This window comes from Alexandromys fortis, unplaced genomic scaffold, assembly GCF_014885135.2.
Source record: "Alexandromys fortis isolate MF-2015 unplaced genomic scaffold, M_Fortis_MF-2015_v1.1 scaffold_51, whole genome shotgun sequence".
Lineage (NCBI taxonomy): Eukaryota > Metazoa > Chordata > Mammalia > Rodentia > Cricetidae > Alexandromys > Alexandromys fortis.
In genome coordinates, this window is record NW_026067925.1 from 8,827,567 (window position 1) to 8,846,853 (window position 19,287).

The window sequence follows — 19,287 nt, forward strand, 5'->3', positions numbered from 1 at the left end:
TGGGCAGGAGTGGGCAGGGTTTGTGGAGGTAGTAGACCTGATTCCAGGGGGATAATTGGGAGAGATGGGTGTTCTGGGTTCAACACTGGGGCAATCACAGAGGCAGTGAGAATACAGGTACTCCCCCAAATGCTCCCTGACCCAAGCTTCCCAGATGGCGCCTGTGTCACAGGGAGGAGCCCAGGTATGAAGCAAAGCTGCCAGTATCAGTTAAGTCTATGCAGAAACTCTATGATGTGGCTCCCAAAGCCACCACTTGTCCAGCGGAAGTCACTTCTGTTAAATGAGAAGGCCCTGTAGTTTCAATTTGCCACACACGTGGATGCACAAACACTTGCACACTGTGTCCCAGGGATGACTTCAAAGTCTTCAGGGTCCAGTGAAAAATGACAATATAAGACTCTGTGTAAAAAAAAATAAGAATTTCAAGAATTAGATAACAGAACATTCAAACAAAAAGGTTCTTTTCTGAGCCCAGTGTCCGTGCCACCATATGGGCCACATGTCCCTGCAGTGGGCTCCACCTGTGTCCATGGTCTGTAATTCTTTCTGTTGGAATATGTCTTCTCTCTGTTGAAGATGGGCTTCATCACAGGACCAGATTTGTCCACAGGAATATGGCTAGATGTTTGTATGTATTGAAGCTAAGAGAGTTGCTGGGAAATACCCTCTCCCTCTGTAAGTTCTGATGCCTCCAAGGCCAGCCCAGTGGTGTGAGGAGACTGTGACCCCGAGGAAGTCACCTGAGCCATCTGTCGCTCAGAGCCAAGCCCACTAGATCCCACACGCCTACCTACCTATTAGATGCAGTAGCAAATATAAATTACTCTTGTTTTACCACCTAAATTTTAGAATGATTTATTGTATAATACTATTATGGCATTAGCTGTTAGTCAGCTTTCTGTCACTGTAATGAAACACCTGAGGCCGTTCATGCACAAAGAGGTGACGGTTATTTTGGCTCGCATTTTCTGGAGGCTCCAGTCAGGTGGCCTCATGTAACCTTTAGCATCATGGTTAGCGCATCATGGTAGCAGTACATGGCAGGGAGACTGCTCACCTCATGAACTACGAAACCAAGAGGAAGAAGAGGAGGCTGGGGTCCCTCAGCTCTTTTTGAGGAGCATCCCCAGTGACCTGAGAACTCCCCCCTGGGCTCTGTCTCTTGGGAGGTCCACCATCTCCAATGGCACCACTCATGACAGACGGGCCCTTCAGGGATAGTGAGGATCCACATGAGAGCACTGGCCAGTGGACACCATGTGTATGTGTCCTTTGTAATGGGGAAAGCTTTTCATTGTTTGTTATTATTGATATTGTTGTTATTTGCGTATGATGTGTATGTGGGCATGCCATAGCACACACGTGGGGTCCAGAGCATGCCATAGCACACACGTGGGGTCCAGAGCATGCCATAGCACACACATGTGGAAGCCAGAGGACAGCTTTGGGGTGTCATCCTTTCCTTTCCCCTTCATATTGTTCTGGGGCTTGATATCAGGTCATCAGATTTGTGTGACAAGTTCTTTACCCTCTGAGCAATTTCACCATCCCGAATTTCTTTCTTTCTTTCTTTCTTCCTTTCTTTCTTTCTTTCTTTCTTTCTTTCTTTCTTTCTTTCTTCCTTCCTTCCTTCCTTCCTTTCTTTCTTTTCTTTCTTTCTTATCTTTCTTTTGAAAGTGGTTCTTTTCTGTGCCAGAGTTCTCATTTGCTAATTCCACAAATTTTCAATAGAGGGTTTCAAAGTCCATTCAATTTCTCTTCCTAAAGACAGTGGCTAAACACTCAGTGAGATCACAGGCCAGAACCCTGAGAAAGACCCACGTTGTTTTGGTGCATAATACCTGCTGTGCACTGACTAGTCGGGAGAATGGAGAGGATGTGACCCCCTCTGATCACGGACTCTCTCTGCTACAGGGGCTGCCTTGGCTTCAAGTCTTTTTAGCTATCAATGCTATCTTCTTGCAGGGCCCTGGGGTGCAGAAGGCTGGCGACTAGATATTTTAATTGTGGACATAATGCAGTGAACAGAGACACAATAAACTCAGAGGCTATTGTGTGGAACGTCTCAGAGAGGCCATCTGTAATGCAGATAAGATTTCCAGACCAGAAATACCCATGGCTAGGAGACTTCTAAGGTAGAACAATAGCATAGTTACTCTGTCTTTAAAGGTGTTAACTCATCGAATTCCCAGGGCAACCCTGCGAAGTAGGCACTATGGCCCCACTGGGCAGATAGAGAGGATGAGGCCTATGGGTCTCATAGTCCCTAAGTGAAACCAAAAGGCAAGTCCATTTGAACAGACTCCATAGTTTGAACCTCTACACTGTAGGGCAAAGTCATTAATTTGCTTCAAAATGTAGCCCATAAGGGCCACCTCTACAATAACACAGCTCATCTATCCTAAAGGGAAGATGCCAATCCTGAGAGCCACACAGGGCCTGAGGGATCCTTCCTAATACCATTTAACTTCACGGTGGGGTAGTTCACCCTGAAGGGAATGCTTGAAGAAAAGTAAAAATATCCTGGAACAAAACCTGCAAGTAGTGCCGACACCATGTCTCATGAATAATTCATCTTCAGGGACTCTCTGTGGCAAACTCCTTGTGAGTCAGAGGGAGAGACAGAACATTTTACTCACCATGTAAATAGTGCTGTCATGAGGTCCCTGAACCAAAAGCTGGAGGCACAAGGAATGGGCCTGTCCTTACCTCACTCCTGCCAGAGAGCTGCAGGTTTACACAAGGGCCTGATAGCCACGTCCATGACAAATGTGTTGACACTGGCTCTTCCGTGGACTCTAGGCAGCCGCCTAATGCTTACAGAACGGTTCTCCGTGGCCATCATAATGAAGAACCAAGCCAGTATACTGTGGCTGCCATTTGTATTTCTCATGACTCCATGGGGCTTGTGCTGGCCTCTGTGGCCTTGGTGGCTCATGGGAGGGAGGGAGCATTTGTCTTCATGAGGCTTCTGGCAGCTCACAGGTCTTCACCCCTCATCGTCGGTCACCTCTGGAGTGGTTGGCTCTGCTCCACATCTCATCTCCGCACACCTACCAGGGTTCATCCTCACGGTGGCATTCTATTTCCTGGAATTCATCATGGGGCCAAGTCAAGGACAGACTTGGAGGGACAAAATCACAGGGCAAAGGGTCAGTGCTCTCCAATGGTTCCTTGGTGCCCTTATGTGGAAATCGTATGCTGGTATAAATGCCTGAGTCTGTTGTCTCTATTGTTAGTGCAACTGGAGGTTTCCAAAGTCCCCAACAGAGACATTTTGACACACATCTTTCCCGATGAACTGCATCCAGAAAGTTCTCCTCCAGTAGGTCTTGAGAGGGTCCGCTGCCTGCATTCTTTTCAGAGCCCTTTGGGTGTCCAGAGTAGAGAGGCATGGTGGGGAATACCCAGTGATTAGAGTGGAGGGAAGATGTGAGAGTCATTCATAAGCGGTCACCAAGGTAGTACCTGGGGCACGTGGGGGAGGTTATTGAAGAATAAGGGACAGAGAGAACATCACCAGCCTAGAGAAGCTGATAGTCAACAGGTGTGGCTCACTGCCGACTCCAGCGGAAATGGTCAAGGATGAGGAAGAGTCCCGTGCTCAGCTGGGTCAGGTGTCTCCAAGCCTGCTCTGTCTTGGCTGTGTATGGACAGAACGTCCTCATTACTCAACAGACAGTTGCACTGCAGACTTCATGCAGGGAAGGAGTCTAGCAGCTCCCAAAGACTAGGGTGGGGGTGGGGTCAGTGACCTTAGGATGCCTCACTGAGGGTGGTCACAGCCCCTGACTATGCCTTGCCACAATATGAGTACATCACTAAACAGAGAGATCTCCCCTCCACCCGTGATGCTTAATTGTATGTACCAACTTGGCTAGGCCATGGTGCCCAGTTGGTGGTCCTACATGATCATGGATGTTTCTGCGAGGCTAGATTTTGGATGGGATTCACCTTGAAGTGAGAAAACTTGAGAAAAGCAGATTGTTTTTGGTCTTAATTTATTTTCTGTTGCTATAACAGAACACTAGAGACTGGATACTTCATAGAGAACAGGAGCGTTTGAGCTCATGGTTATGGAGGTTATGAAATCCAGGAGCTCAGCAAATGTGTGCAGAGGAGTGGACAGTCTTGCTTTATAATAACCCACTCTCTGGGTCACTAATCCAGTCCTGGAGGTTCTATTCCAGTTCATGAGGACTGAAGCCCATGACCCAAACACTCCTTAAACGTCCCAGACCTATGACTATGTGTGCCAATTCTGTAAAATCAGCCCTTTCTCTTCCTGTTTATCTTCATATATGCCCATTCATGCAAGAGCTTGCGTACACACACACACACACACACACACACACACACACACACACACATCTGCACAGGTTTCCAAGGAAAGTCCTAGTACTCTCCCTAATCCTGGTAAGTCAGGTCCACTAGGTATGTTGAAGGGTATTCTTTGATCTGTGCTGAATCTTCAGAGTGGCTGACGTATTGGCTAAGTCTCTGCTCGCTGAAGCAAGCCACTTGGTTGGCACATTTGCCTCTAGAGTCCCTACTCCTCCCATACCCAGCTGTTTCATGAGTGTCCCTCCAGGGGAGCTGTTATTTCCCAAACCTTTATGGTACTTCCTTCCTCTACCCTAGTTCCAGGCTTTGGGGACCAATGAAAATAACGATGTTCAATCAAGTGCCTTAATCAGGAAGGAGTCAGCTGGCCAGTGTGTTGCCTTCATGAGGAAGCAGATCCCCTCAGCCTGGCCCACCGACTGTGAAGATTTACAGACTCTTGCTCCCTGTGCTGTGAGAATCGCTACATCACTGACCAGTCTGCTAGAAATAATTGGGGTTTTGTAATAGCTTATCCTTCTCATTAGTGTGCAGAGGAACTCCAGGTATTTACTGCAGGACACGTGGGACATGGAGATATGGATAGGCTGTAAAGAACCCAATATAACTGGACCTGGGACATAGTGGACCTCATTCTGAAGAGAGCCTATCCAGGCCCCCGGAGTCCTCTGCCCAAGAATATTAGGGACCTGCATTCCTCCCAGCTCTTGGGTTCTGCAATGATGTTTCCTTGCCCATGTGGCCCAGGATGGGGCGGGGGTGTCTCTTCATGACCTTCTTCAAGCAGCAGGATGGAGAGAAGAAGCGAGGTGGGCCATTCCCTTCAAGGTCACAGCCCAGAAGTTAGCACTCTGCTTCTCCTTGATTCATTGGCCACATCTGTCTTTATTTGGGGAGACTGCATTCTTAGCAGAAATGGGGAGTGGGTATTGGGAGATAGCTTCTGGCCTCACTCTCCGGGGTGAAGGGGGCTTCCCCTTCACAGCTGCTGAGGAGCTGCAAGGGCAGTGGGTGGGTGAGATCAAGTGCCACTGGTTGAGAGAAGTTGGAGGGTACCAGATGGAATCTGGACCTGGGAGGAGTGGGAAGGAGGGAGCCAATAGGGTCCAGGGATAGTCCTGATGGAGCTAGTGAGCCCCAGGCTGGATTTCTCCGTCTAGGTGTAATTCATCCAGAGCCTACCCAGTTTATAGTCCTGAACTGTGTACTGAGGTTGGTAAGTGCACGTGGAGCCCCACGTGTGTGTGTGTGTGTGTGTGTGTGTGTGTGTAAGGGAGGGATACTGTTGTGAAGACCTGTTTAAGCTAGCCAAAAGAGAGCTCACTTTTTTTTTTCATCCCTTCCCAGAGTCCCTCAAAGCCTTGATCACACAAAACCTTATATCGTGGTGCCTTGCACATGTATTTTACACACTTACATCCTTCAATGCAAGGATCACGGCTCCTCCTTCTGCACCTCCTGCAGCACCCAGCAGGGATTCTGTTTATGTTAATTAGCTGAATGGATTAGTTAATTATCTGAATGGGTAGGGAGGGCAGCCACCACACACTGCCACGATAACGATTTCCATAATTCACGAGGCAAAGAGCTCACCAGGAAGCATGAGAGTGAGACACGTGGTGGAGCCCAAAGAGTCCCAGGGCAGGTTAGACATGCTTTGTTAGGAGAGCATCTCCCACCGCCCAGTGGGTGAGCATTGTAACGGATGCTTTGGCACTCTGGCATCCCACCTCGCCTACACTCAAATCGGCCAGGAAGCTGGAGAAAACAGGCTGCCTCGTCCCACTCCATGGTTTCTGGTTTAGTTGGTCTGGAGCCCAGCTTAAGCCTTGGGTTGTTAGCAGCTTCTTGGGTGACTCTAATGGGCAGTCAGACTGTGAGCCCCTGAATTGGGAGGGAAGCCACGCTTTGGCAATGCAGGTGGGCAGACATTTCCACTCCCCGGGTCCCCTGGGTATGATTTAGAGAGCCACAATTTTCTAAATGGCACCGGAATAAAAGCAATAATTTGCCAACGGGTGCCCAAGCAGATTGAAGGTGTTGGGCTCCTAACTTCCAAGTGATGGCAGCCCCGTAGGGTGACTCATCTCAAGTAGTCCATGGACAACTTGTTTTTTTTTTTCTCGGTACAAACTTTGTTTGTAGATGTTCCCCTTTTCCAAGACGTGGCAAGAGTTACACATTCTGCTTTTCAACTCCTGAAATGCTCACCCTTCTAGGTCCTCTTTCCAGCCCTCTTCCAAATTGCTGAAGGAGCAGGAAACATTTATGAGCTGTGTTTCTAGGTCACAAAATGGGCCAGCGTAACCAAATCTAATGACCTCTTGTTCTCAACAGCATGTCTCCCCAAGGTAAACCCAGCAGCATTTCTACCTAGGCAGGGGCAACAGGGAGCCCATGGCTACATATGGAAATTCCCGGGGGCTCCCAGCTTGAGGAAGCTGACTGGCTCGCTCCAGGTGTGTCTTTTCCCCAGGGAGAAGCCACATCTCTGAGCTGCCATGCTGGCTCCCTTTGCAACTCCTGTGCGGCTTGGGATTCTTGAAGCACTTTGGATCCTTGGTCCTCCTCCAGCTCCCAGTTTCATTGGCTCTCATCCCTAAGCTGTCTCTACGGCACAGACAATTATACAACACATGGAGTTTTGTTTGACTGGGATAAGACTCTGCAGTAGACTAGGAAAATGCCCTGGATAAGTTAAATGTGAAATACCAATGCAAAATGCCATTATTACAACGGGACAAAAAACCCCACACGGTCTCCTTTCTGTATCTGCCAAGTGGTCAAAGCAGTGATGGAATTCTGGACAATGTGCGGCAATTACAGCACAGAGAGGTAGGCGGGGAGCACACAGCAAGCACAACTTCCCTGTGATAGCCTTTTCACGGTGACATCTCTGCCATTGCCATCCGGTGCACCAACGGAAGGTCGTGCCAGCACCACAGTGTCCTGGTGGGAACCAAATAAAAGAGCCTGTCAGGATAGTTCCTGCTATGGGGACACACAGTTCCAGTCCTCCCAGCGGGATGCACATGAGATGGCATCTGAGAGACTCTGCAAGATCCTTTAATACTGGCCGTTGTGGTACCGCATGGGGGTTCCGACTGCAGCCATGCCAGCTGCTCACAGAATGCCACGCTGTTTCCAGCTACTGATAAAGGATTTCAAACATAGATATTCCAGGCCTGGGTGTGGAAGGAGGTCAGAAGGTATAAAATAGGTCAGCGTTGTAGTTAGGCATTGTGTTGTGGGCAAACTTACCTGACAAAAATCACATAAGGGAGGAAAGATTCATTTTGTTCATGGTTCCAGAGGCTTCGGTCCATCGTGGCCGGGAGGACATGGCAAAGCAGCTCTCATCATGGTGGCTAGGAAGTCAGGGCGAGTCCCAGCAGAAAATGATCAAGAGTAATGTGTAACCGCTAAGGACACGCCCTTAGCGGCCCCGCTTTCTCCAGCCAGCCTTCCTTTCCACAGCCCTACCACCTCGCCAGTCTCCCCTCATTGTGAATTGGTCAGTAGTCCAGCTGATTCGATGTGAGCCCTCAGGACACATTGACTTCGGGAATCACCCTTGTAGACCTAGCCAGGAGTCTCCCTTACTGCTCCTTTAGGTGTCTTTCGGTCCAATCAAGATGAAAATCAAAATTAACCATCACAGTCGGTGAGCAAAGTAGACGTACAGTGTTCACTGTCTGATGCAGCACACGGCCAGAAGGGTTTTAGCGTCTGCATGACTGACAGACTGACTGACAGAGGAAACAAACTCAGTGGTAACCAGACCAGATTTGCTGTCGTTTTCTTTCCTCGTTTGCTCCGTGAGGTAGAGATTGGGAACTGGGGCTCATGGGCTTTTCTGGGTCCTTTAGTGAGTGGTCACTGGAAGTCAGTTCAGACCTGCCCCTGGCTCCCCAACCTCAGCAGACCTTAGTTTACACACACAGATTAAAGACATTATGTTACATTTTGGAGGCACCTCCTCACATTTCCAGTGTTGCAAAACGTGCTTGGAGCTCTTCACATTTTTATGTCCATGGGATACACCATTAGCCACAGGCCCCTGTGCCTCAGTCTCTCCCCTGTGTGGCCGCACCCCTCAGCTGACTCCTGTCCTCAATGTCCAACCTAGGTTATGGGACTTTGAACCAAGGAGTCCTTTCAGTTCTAAGGGACTGTTGGGAAATTGGTGGCTTGGGAGAAAGCCTTCAGAGGGTGCAATGGTCCTTACCTGCCCCCTCAGGTCCTTACCTGGAGTCATCCGGGGCTACCATGACGCATTAGACATGTACTGTCTCTCAGTACTGGAGCCAATAAGCATCAGGCCAGGGTAACTGAAAGTTGGTTCCTCTGGAGGGCCCTCTCCTGGGCCTGCAGATGGCTCCCCTCTTCCTGTGTCTTGTGGTGGCCTCTCCATTGTGTGCTCTGTGTCCTAAAACCCCCTTCTTATAATGCTTACAGCCATGCTAGGCTAAGGCCCATGTTAGTGATGTCATAACTTTAACTCCTCTTTAAAGACCCCGTCAGCAAATGCTTATTACAATAGGACCTCAACATGAGTTTGGGAAGGGTAGTGAATAGTCAAACCCATAACACGTCAGGGAAGAGATGTATGAAAACAAACAACCCTCGATGAGACGGCAAGCGATTGGTTGCATCCCTTGGCGACTAGCCAGTAGCTAGTCCTGGGGTTTGCTTTCCTAGCATTTGCCCATTATCACAGGGGAGATCTGAAAAAAGAAGAAGCGGTCTTATCTTTGTCCAAATGAAAAGTCAACTTACTGTGAGCAGAACTTGTGATGTAAATGAGTTGTCTCAAAGGTCCCTGGCCTCCTCCCTCCAGAAAGCCATGCTTCCCATAGGAAGCCGAGTTCAGATCTGTCACCGAAACCTCGACTATTAATCATGCACATCGTGTAGGGCATGGGTCCTTTATCTTTCTAATTAGCTCTCGTTCCTGCCTGCCCAGAAGATATGGGTCAGAAGCTGATCTATATAAATGATGCTCACACCCTATAGACGTGATTGCTGAGTGGGGCTGGAGTTGTGTAATTACCCTATTTTTGTTTATAGAACACTCCTTCCCAGGAGACCCAGGCGTGTTCCTGGCCAGAAGCTGTCACTTGGTAGAAGGCCAGCTTGAGCCATTCTGGGGCTGAAGGAGATAATAAGGATGTCAGACACTTATGGTCCTCTGCAGGCTGTGCCAGCTTCAGGGAGGCCAGTGTGAGCTCGTTGCGCTGTGCCTAGTCTACAGAGGATACATAGCTTGTTTCCTTTGCTGGGGAATTGAGGTCGCCCAGATGTGAAAGATGAGCCCATACTGGCTGTCTTGGTCTATGTGTTCTGCTGTAATAAACCACTACAGCCCGGGTGGTGCCTACGTTCACATTTCTGGGGCTGGAGGGTCTAAAATCCAGGAATCAGTAGACTGAGAACCTGATGAGAGTGGACTTCACGGCCCACGGGGAGCTGTCGTCTTGATGTGTCTTCATCGTGGAGAAAACGTGCTGGCTGTGGAATGTCCAGTCGTAACGTCTCCACTTTCTTCAGCTCAGCTAATCCTAATCGTTTCTCAAAAACCCACCGTCCAGCACCACTGCGCTGGGGCAGTGTCTTCAGCATGTGACCTGGGGAAGAAGTAGGACAAGCCGTCACCACGCCACTGTGGCTCAAGTGACGTTTTCTCCTCGTGGTGGCCTTCACTAAGTTATCCTGTCTTCTATGTGTCCTACAGGCATTGTCTACAGTGTATAGCTGGACTGTCTAACCTGAGGCAACAATTCTGACGTCAGTGTGGGCTCCTCTTCACGAAAGAGGAAAGATCACTTAGGTCTACACAATAGCCCATAGCGAGCACTCTTTAGTCTTTTCCATATTCCTGCTTCTGGTTTTATTTGTTGTCAATAACCGAACCATAATTTGTGAGCTTCTATCACAAGGGAGACTGGAAAGCCAGGTAATATGGATATATGCTTCAAACAAATCCTGCCAGGTTACTTTCCCAAAAGGTCGAAGCACTCTGTATCCTACTTAGTGGTGGCAGAGGGCTTCTGGGAGCTGGAGAAGATGGTGTTTAATCCCCCTGTGCTGAGCTGAACTGAACAAGTGCTTAAAGCCCTGCACTTGGCAGGCAGAGGCAGATGGATCTCCAGAGTGAGTTCCAGGATAGCAGAGGGACACAGTGATACCCTGTCTCAATGCCCCAAGCTCCCCCCCCCCCCAGAGGGTATCTGTTTCTCTAGGCCAGTATTGTCTTGACTCAGTGGCCTTGGGAACCCTCGGGCCAGCCTGTCCCAAAGGGACCCATCACCTGCTCCCTAGGGAGATGCACAGCTCAGCAGTCAGGGTTGTAGCCAGCATTTCTGAACCTCAGGGACACAGTGGAAACCCCTAGAGGTTTAAATCCCAGGGCTCCAAATGACTCCAATCCAAAAAGTTGCACTTCATTTTCCCAGGCTGAGCTCAGACTACAGTGTTTTCTAAAGACTCCCTGGGGGCTGCTTGTCCTGCCTGGGCGGGAACTGTGCCAATGTGGACCTCAGTTCTTTTCCTCCCTCCCTCCCTTGCTCCCTCCCCCCTCCCTAGCCCAAGCCTGTCCTGGAAGTCAGCAAAAACTTGACTGCACAGCTTCCTCTCAGCAAGCAGCCTTTCCCTGCGCTGTTCTGGGCCTGTAGAAACAACCCTGTCAGGGTTGGCTTTTAATTTCCGCTCCCGAACCTCTTCACAGAACTGAGAACTCGGGCCTGAACGCAGCGTCTTGAGATGCTGCCAGCTGGCTCTGAGGAGCAGATTGGCAGAGTTGGACCCCCCTCCCTAACCTGAGGGCCCCGACTGTACCAGGTCAGCACCTCTGCTTGTTGGAGGGGCAGGAGATTTTTATGAGACAATGATCTGGTGTCCACACATCCCATTTGGCTGTGCACTTGGGAGGGGAGAGGGTTCGCCAAGGTTAAGCATGCTAGCAGCCCAGATGAACCACACCGGGAAGTGTGTTAATGAGTGTAAATTATGGGGCTGGCCTAGCAGAGGGCCTCCAACCTTGCAGTATATTTGGGTCATCTGGGGGAAAATAAAAAATCCTGATGACCAAAATTTTACCCAAACCCACAAAGTCAAAATTTCTGAGGATGAGAACCAGCATGAATAATTTTAAAGCTCTCCAAATGATTGCCGTGTGCAGCCATGTTTGCAGAATAATACCCCAGAGGGCCCCTGGCTCTCACATCTCACCACGGTTACTAACTATGTGGGCCTGGCAGTGGCTGCACCAAGTCCTTTTCCGAGTTTCACTGTGCCTACCCAGTTTTGAGCTTAGATTCATTTCTGAAGCAATTTGTGCTCTGAAAGATGGGGATTACTGTCTTTTTATTTTATTCAGAGGCAAAAAAATATAGTCTCATTATTTTACACATAGAATTGTTCCCTGGTTCTTTAGGACCCCAGTATTATGTGGCCAGCTAACTCCACACACAGTGAGGGTTTAAACAGAACAGGTGAGCGCCTGCATGATGCTCCCCTCAGCTCACCTGGGTGCTGCTCTGGGCTTCCCCAAATCAGCACCCAACACATGCTACTCAGAGCGAAGAAAGGGTGGTGCCATTCAGGTTGTGGAGAAGGCCGCTGTCCATGGATTGGCCAATGTCCACAACTCCTGTGCTTTCCAGGGTTTCCTGAAGTGGGGTGAGGGCTTCGACTGCTAGTCAGAAGGCAGCCAGATGGGCCACACCTAGAGTGCTCAATGGGTAGAACGGGGACAAGGTGGCAGATGGAAGGGTGGATGCTGGTGTATAAGAGTTCTCAAGAAGAACTGAATCTCTCTCTCTCTCTCTCTCTCTCTCTCTCTCTCTCTCTCTCACACACACACACACACACACTATTATATTGTTTTATGATGATAGGGGCTGGGTGGTTCAAGAGTGGCCATCTGCTTGCTGGGAAAGCAGAGAACCTAATTGCCTCTCAGGCCAAGAACCTGGATACCTTAGCATCCTGACCTGGTGCGGAAAGCCCACACTCTCCCTGGACAGTCTCTTGTGTGTCAATGCTCAGATGATGAAAGAGGCTGAAGCTTTGATGCCAGCAGAGGGGCAGCAGTAGTGTCAGATGGATTTACTCAGAAAGAAAAAGGGAGGGAAAGGCAGGGGCACACAGTTTTACCCTGGACCTCTTTATATCTGAGCCACTCACGGGAAGTTTGACACCCACATGGAGGACAGGTCGTTATCCCTCAATTGTGTCTGGAAATACCTTCACAAACACATCAAGAAATGTGTTTTCTAGATGATACCGTTGACAGTCATGACCAGCTTTTATAGATGAGTCAGCTGATGTCACCCACAGGATACAGCTGGGACTCCTACAAGACCTTGGAGAGGAGCAAGTGTAGAGCTCCATCTTAACCTAGAAGTGGCAGCTTGGGGGACAAGGGTTGCTCTGTCAAGGACAGTAGAGGGCTGAGCACACTCCTCCCAATCTCCCCAGCAAGCAAAGGCTCTAGAAGCTGACCAGAGGCTTTCTCCAGGGGCTGAGGTCTGCAGTGGATGATGGGATATAGGGCTATATGTACTTGAACCCTGAGAGCCTCTCCTAACTTTTGCTCTTGAAAAAAATATCAGGCAGTGTTGGAAGGGTGTAATGATGAAGTTTGGTACTGCTTCACTAGGAGACTTCGCTTCTTAGCAACAGCCACACCTGCTTCGTGGCTCTCCCCTGCTCCGACACCCTATATGTTCAGCACACATTTTTTTTGTTGGATCATTTCATTGTACTGGTGATGGTTTTTTCATCCCGATATACCTTCTCCAGGATAACAGAAATATCGTGATCACATTGAAGAAGTTAAAATGTCACCAAATTATGTCTCTTAATTCATAGTCTACTATTTTTCCCGACAATTTTCTTTCTAGTTTGTTTAATTGACGGTTCAATCAAGAACCGCGCATGGCATCGAGCTGTCATATTTCCGTGGTCTCCTTTAGTGTAGAACAGGATGTGCCTCTTCTTGACGTGCCTTTCCGGCCTGATCTACCCCAGCTCACGGGCACTGATGGAGAGCGCCTCAGTCCTCTGGGCTTCCACCCTCTGACTGAAGCAGGATCTTCATGTAGCTCTCCTCTGTCTCCCCCCACCCACCTCTGTCCCCCTGCCTCCCTTTGCTGACGCCCTCTGCCTTCTGAGGCTTCTCAGCAGTTCTGTGTCTCCCATCACCTAGTGTCTCAGCACTAGAGCTGTGAGTAAGTGGGGTGGTGCCAAGTCCCCCATCTCTTTCCCCTCCCTGCATGTTCCTCCTCTCCGGACATTCTCAGGGCCCCTTTTATCCCATTCGTGACTGTCATTCTGACTTTCTGGGAGCCAGACCAGCAACCCCTGTCTAGAGCATCTCTCCCCTGCTTCCCTAGCACCTAGCACGTCCCCCCTCACCTTCACACCCTGCCTAGCTTTCTGTTGTAAGAGGGGGATCTCTTTGACCCGGTAACCAACCCCTTATGCACTCTCCCACATATACCTTCTGTTGTGGGCTGCTGAGTTCGGGAAAGTCATTCACAATCCTTGCCAGCTGCTCCTCCTCCTCATCCGGGGATCTCTGCAACTGAGTGGGTCTCCCTCTCATTCTGTTGAAAGCGAAGCTCTAAAGGTCAACGACAGTGTTCTAATCACCACAACCAAGGGGCTGTCTTCTTCGTTTAATGCTCTTTTGACTTCTTGGGGATGTGACTCAAGCCATGGCATTCATTTTGGCTTTCCAAGTACGAGGGAATTTGGTTTCCTTTCTGACTTGTGTTCATTTAGCTTTCATCTCTGTCCTTTGCTTCACTCCCCAAATATACCCCCCCTTCTCTCTCATTCAGTGCTAACAGTTGCAACTGATGGACCGTGGGTCAGTTGTGACCTGAGAATTTGTTTTGTTTAACCCTTTTAGTATTTTTTATTTTATTTTATTTATTTTTATTTATTAAAGATTTCTGTCTCTTCCCCATTGCCGCCTTCCGTTTCCCTCCTCCTCCCCCAATCAAGTCCCCCTCCCTTGTCAACCCAAAGAGCAATCACGGTTCCCTGCCCTAAAACCGGACTTGCTGAACATAGCGGACAATGAGGACTACTGAGAACTCAAGAACAATGGCAATGGGTTTTTTGATCCTACTGCATGTATTGGCTTTGTGGGAGCCTAGGCAGTTTGGATGCTCACCTTACTAGACCTGGATGGAGGTGGGTGGTCCTTGGACTTCCCTTTTAGTATTTTTAAGACTGAAAACTTGCAGAAAATTCTGAATTTCAAGATTTTTTTTTGAGGAAAAAAAAAACAGCATTGGATTTTACAGTCAACTCCTATTCCCCAAGACAGCAATCAGCTGGGGTTTCTTAAAGCTAGGACGTTTGTCCTTCAGATCACCTCTGTTGCGTTGCTCTCTGTCTGCTCAGCACATGTAATGTACTGCACATCTCCAGGCTCCAGATCGCATCACTGCGCCACCATCTCCAGGCTGTCCAAATCTCTGCTGCCTGCTCTGCTCTCTCTGCAACTCCAGGGATGCGGTTCTTCACCATTAATGGAGCATTTTAGCCTCCCTACTTCCTGTCCATCAAACTCAGTGCCAGGGTGAGGGGTGCCAGGGAACCATACTACTCCACGGTTGAATTTCAGCCCAATTGAGGACAGACAGAGTTTAGAATATGGTACCTCATTCACTTCACTGCATGGAGGGGGATGGTGGGGAGCTGGCATCTTTGAGGACAAGGGAAAGAGTGGCTCTAGGCTGGTGTTGCCACAGAGGCAGGTTCTGAACCCTTACTGCACATTCACCTACTGGCTGGGGTGGGACCGGGGAGGTGCTGCTTGCTTCGCATGCCCTGGTGTGTGTGGAGGATACATATCAAAGGGATTACCCGTTTCTTGTTTAAATCCATACACCACCTGCCTGCAGGAGCGGAGGGGATGTATGCCTGTAGTAGGAGAGAGGCCAGACCACAGGCACCCTCCTTATCATTTCCCAGGATGTGGGAAAGCCGGCAGCTGTTGCTTTCTGGAGGGTTGAAAGCAGGATTGAAGAGAGGATGAGAAGGGCCGGGGTCCTCCCTTCGCTCCGAGGTCAGAGCTCACCACTGCCTTACAACTACGCTCTTCTGTGCACTGGTTGGGTGAGATATCTCCCGTGTTGCCGGTGTTTAATTCCATACCCTCTGGACTCTGTGTGCTCTGCATATGACAGTCCCTCTCTTCCAAGCCATTGCCAAAAGGGCCCAGGCTCTCATTTCTTTGATTTAGAGTTTTATAGTCATGTCTCGTGTTTTGTTTGCTGTCTTATTTTGTCCCCTGGGTTTGTCCTTCTCCTCCATTCTCCCTGCCTGGTGGTGTCAGATGCATGCAAACTTTATGTGTAATTTTCTTATCCATAATCTCTAGATTCCAGTTTTGGAGAAAGGGCCATCGATAAAGGACCTGCATCTCTCCTAAGACTTTCTGTGACTTCCGGTTTTAAAGCTCACTGGTGTCTGCTTGCTTGTAGACATGCATTTTCTCACACAGCATTTATTGAGCACCTGATGTATGCCAACCACACAAGGAAGACACACAGGATGCAGTCTCGCCTCCATGATTCCTATTCTTTGCACAGTTTCTTACTCAATTCTGTTCTCTGGAATGTTCTTCTTGGCTAAAATATTGCTTTTCAGTTCTGCTGGGGTTCGGATCAGAGCCTTGTGCGTATGATTTCTGTGCTGCACCCCAGCCTTTGCTGTCCCTTCTTACACAAAGCCTTCTCTCTTCCATCACTGAAGAAATTCTTCTGGCCCTCTCTCTCCTTTGCTGGGTTTTTAAAAGCAGTGCTCCTGTAAGATGACGTCTTGTTTACCGGTTTGATCTCCTGTGTCTGGCTATATTCTCCTTGAAGAAGTCCAAGGCTGCATCTCCTTCAGCCTTGCTCCCCATAGTGCTGTGAAGTCCTGGCTCAAGTGAAGAGCTTTCTAGGTGCCTGTCTATAAACCTGCATCTTCTTTGAAGTAAAAATTGAGAAAAATCCAGAGACAAAAGTTTTAAAGCCACAAATAAATTGAGTATGATCCCAAGTCTTGCTAAATATAGCTGCACAGGGACAAATATGTCATAATTAATTAACTGCACATCGTGAGCCTCCTACAAATTCTGCTTTAAAACAAAGCACCATTTGATAGTTTTTAGAAAACATTTCTTCACATCCTCCTTCTTCATTTCTGTTCCTCTCAGGAACCAGTTGTTTTTTTCTTATTGATTTTTCTTTTCTTTTTTTCTCTTTCTTCTTTTTAACGATGGCAAGAAAACACCTAAAGCCAGAGCTTCTGAAAGAGCCATTTCTTCTCGCCCACTTAGATTGCTCTTCAAACTTGACCTTGGCTTCTCAGCTAACCTTGCATTTCAGAGCGGAGTCTCTAAAGACAACCTTGTTGAAGACGGTTTTGTTGAAGGGGATGTCCACAGAGGACCTCGTGCGCATGAGGAGATTGTAATGACAAACTTTCACAGAAGGCTTGGTCTTTGGTCTCTTGGTGATCAGATCTGTAGTGACTACTGTCATCCTGTAGAAGCAGCGATCAATTCCGGCCACCAGAGCATGGCTATAGGGCTGGTTTGAGGTGCCACCGTCACGATGACAGCTTTGCATCCAGAATGGAGATCAACCAGGACCACCATCACTTTTCTGGGTTTCCTGTGCTTTCCCATTTCGACCGCAACCAGCAGGAACACAACAGACTTTGTTCAGATGCCCACTTTTTGCCCATGCATCCATCATAGTCCTACTGAATTACCATTGTAAAGACTGCTATATGTTATTCCCAGGCCCACAGGGCTCTGATAATTGCATCAAGTCTCTCTCTGGTCCTCTAGTGACCTTCATAGTCTTCTCCAGTGACCTCTCTCTCCCAGGCGATGCATGGTTCTGCCTCCCCTCAGCATAAATCCAGGTCAGTTGGACAACGCCCTCACTCTAGCTGAGGGGCTGTCCATTCTCTAGGTGGGAAAGCATCTTTGAAAGCCTCCACCCCAACTCCTTGCATGGATTTGTTAGCCACCTTTTCAGAATGAGATCTTTCCTTCGCCCCTAGCATGCTCCATGTGCACAGCCCCAGGCACCCAACTTTCTGGACACGGAGGTGATGTTTGGAAATCTGCATTTTGATAATGATCTACCAAAGGACCCACGTATGCAACAGCCTATTAAATAATGTCTGCAGGAGACTCTACAATCATACGGTGCAGTCTCATGATGCTGTGTGGTTATGCTTGTCTTTTATGTCCATCCTCTAGTCTGTACCTTTCCTAAGGGCAGGGCTATATCATTAGTCCATCTCCACTGGGGTTCAACCAGCAGGGCATCTTATACAGTAATAAGGTGAATTATTTAGCAAGTGTTCGTAGAGTAGATGAACGCTCATATGCCTTCCTGCAGGGGTGACTTTTGAGGAGATGAGACTCAAAAGGTCACAGGAGCCTGTCATGTAGCCAAGACTGAGAAGAAATTCATATGGAAAAAGCAGCTTTTAATTCCAGCATTTTGTGAAAGACACGGGTGATAATCAGACCTCTGTGGAGTCATTTTGCTTCCAGGGTCAAAAATATTCCCCTTAGAGTGAACTGTTACCAGTCTGAGAAAATGCTCATCTTTATATAAGATATTATAAGAATTCTCAGTACCTTATTATTTGGTTGTTTCCTCCTGGCTCCGATGATCAACTGGGTGTTTCTAAAATAGAACGCTTCAGTTCTTCCAGAGACTAGTCCCCGAGGTTGCTCTGGCAACCACCTCGAAAACTCTGGAGTTTTAGCCCAAGTCCCCCAACTTCTCAGGTTCTGACTGCCATGTTGTTTGCTGGCAGAGCTCTGATTGAAAGGCTACCATTAAAGTCACATTAATTACCACACCACATCACCTAAATTGCTTTCAGAAAAACCCCAGCATGCTTAGCACCTTTGTTACATATGCTCTCCTTGACCATACTGGTGTGAGGTTCAGACACAGGCAAATACCATCTTTTGAGGGGCCAGGACTCATACACATCACCTGGGAGGCCTTCCTTGTTCTGGTCATTGATTTAAACTATAATCACCACACACATTACTTCTAGAAAGTGTCCCTGGCTTTATTGAAAATCCAAACAGAGGAAACAACACATGTCTTTTGGGAAGTGTGTATAGTTTTGACTATCACAGACAAATCTTTGCACAGATCCTATTTTTGTTGCTGACCCCACACTTCTGGCCTTGCCTTGATTGCTGGGTGTCCTGTCCACATATATGTGATGGGTGCCAGCCCAAGAACTGATTAAATCATTCTGTGTAAACTGTAGGCCCAGCAGACCATCCTGGCCAAGTCAGTGGGCTATGTGACCTTGGGAACGAGATGTCGACTTCCCTGAACTTCATCTCCTAGAACATGACGTGGGGGGCATAAAAGCACCTGCTTAACTATTGCAAGGAATAGACCACAGAGAAAACCACTCAGCAGCGAAAAGCACCAAATATAATCACTACTATTATTATCAGCATAATACACACTTAACCCAGTTTTATTGAAAGGAATGAGAAGAGCTTTAGTATTTTTTTTTTATCGGCACTAGGTGCTGAACCCAGAGCCCAACACATGCTAAGCCAACACTCTGCCACTGAGCTATTTCTCCTCTCTTGTGAAATGTTTTTGTTTTGAGATAGGGTCTCACTAAGTAGTCCAGGGTGGCCTTGAACTCACTCTAACAGGCCTTCTGGGGGCATTATCTATTTTATAGCCAGTGTAAAATATGTCTGTTTGGTTACTTTGGTCTCGCCGGGTTTTGTTCCTCTAATTTAAATGCAATTTTGAAAAATGGGTCTATAGCATATAGACTACACGATACGTCTCCTACGAAACCCCAGCCTGACCTGGTCTCCCTGAAGCGAAATCTCCAGACACCAGTTGAGAAGTCACATAGAAA

At 48.2% G+C, this 19,287-nt stretch overlaps 2 protein-coding genes across 3 annotated transcripts in view; one reads left to right on the forward strand and one right to left on the reverse strand.

The window, feature by feature from the left end:
* Cnih3 (cornichon family AMPA receptor auxiliary protein 3) overlaps window positions 1-19,287 on the forward strand; it is a 95,659-nt gene that overhangs the window by 53,933 nt on the left and 22,439 nt on the right. The window lies entirely within an intron of this gene.
* LOC126502196 (60S ribosomal protein L27-like) lies at window positions 16,719-16,982 on the reverse strand. Its single transcript, XM_050143044.1, has one exon. It carries the CDS (start codon window positions 16,980-16,982, stop codon window positions 16,719-16,721), a length of 264 nt encoding a protein of 87 aa, XP_049999001.1.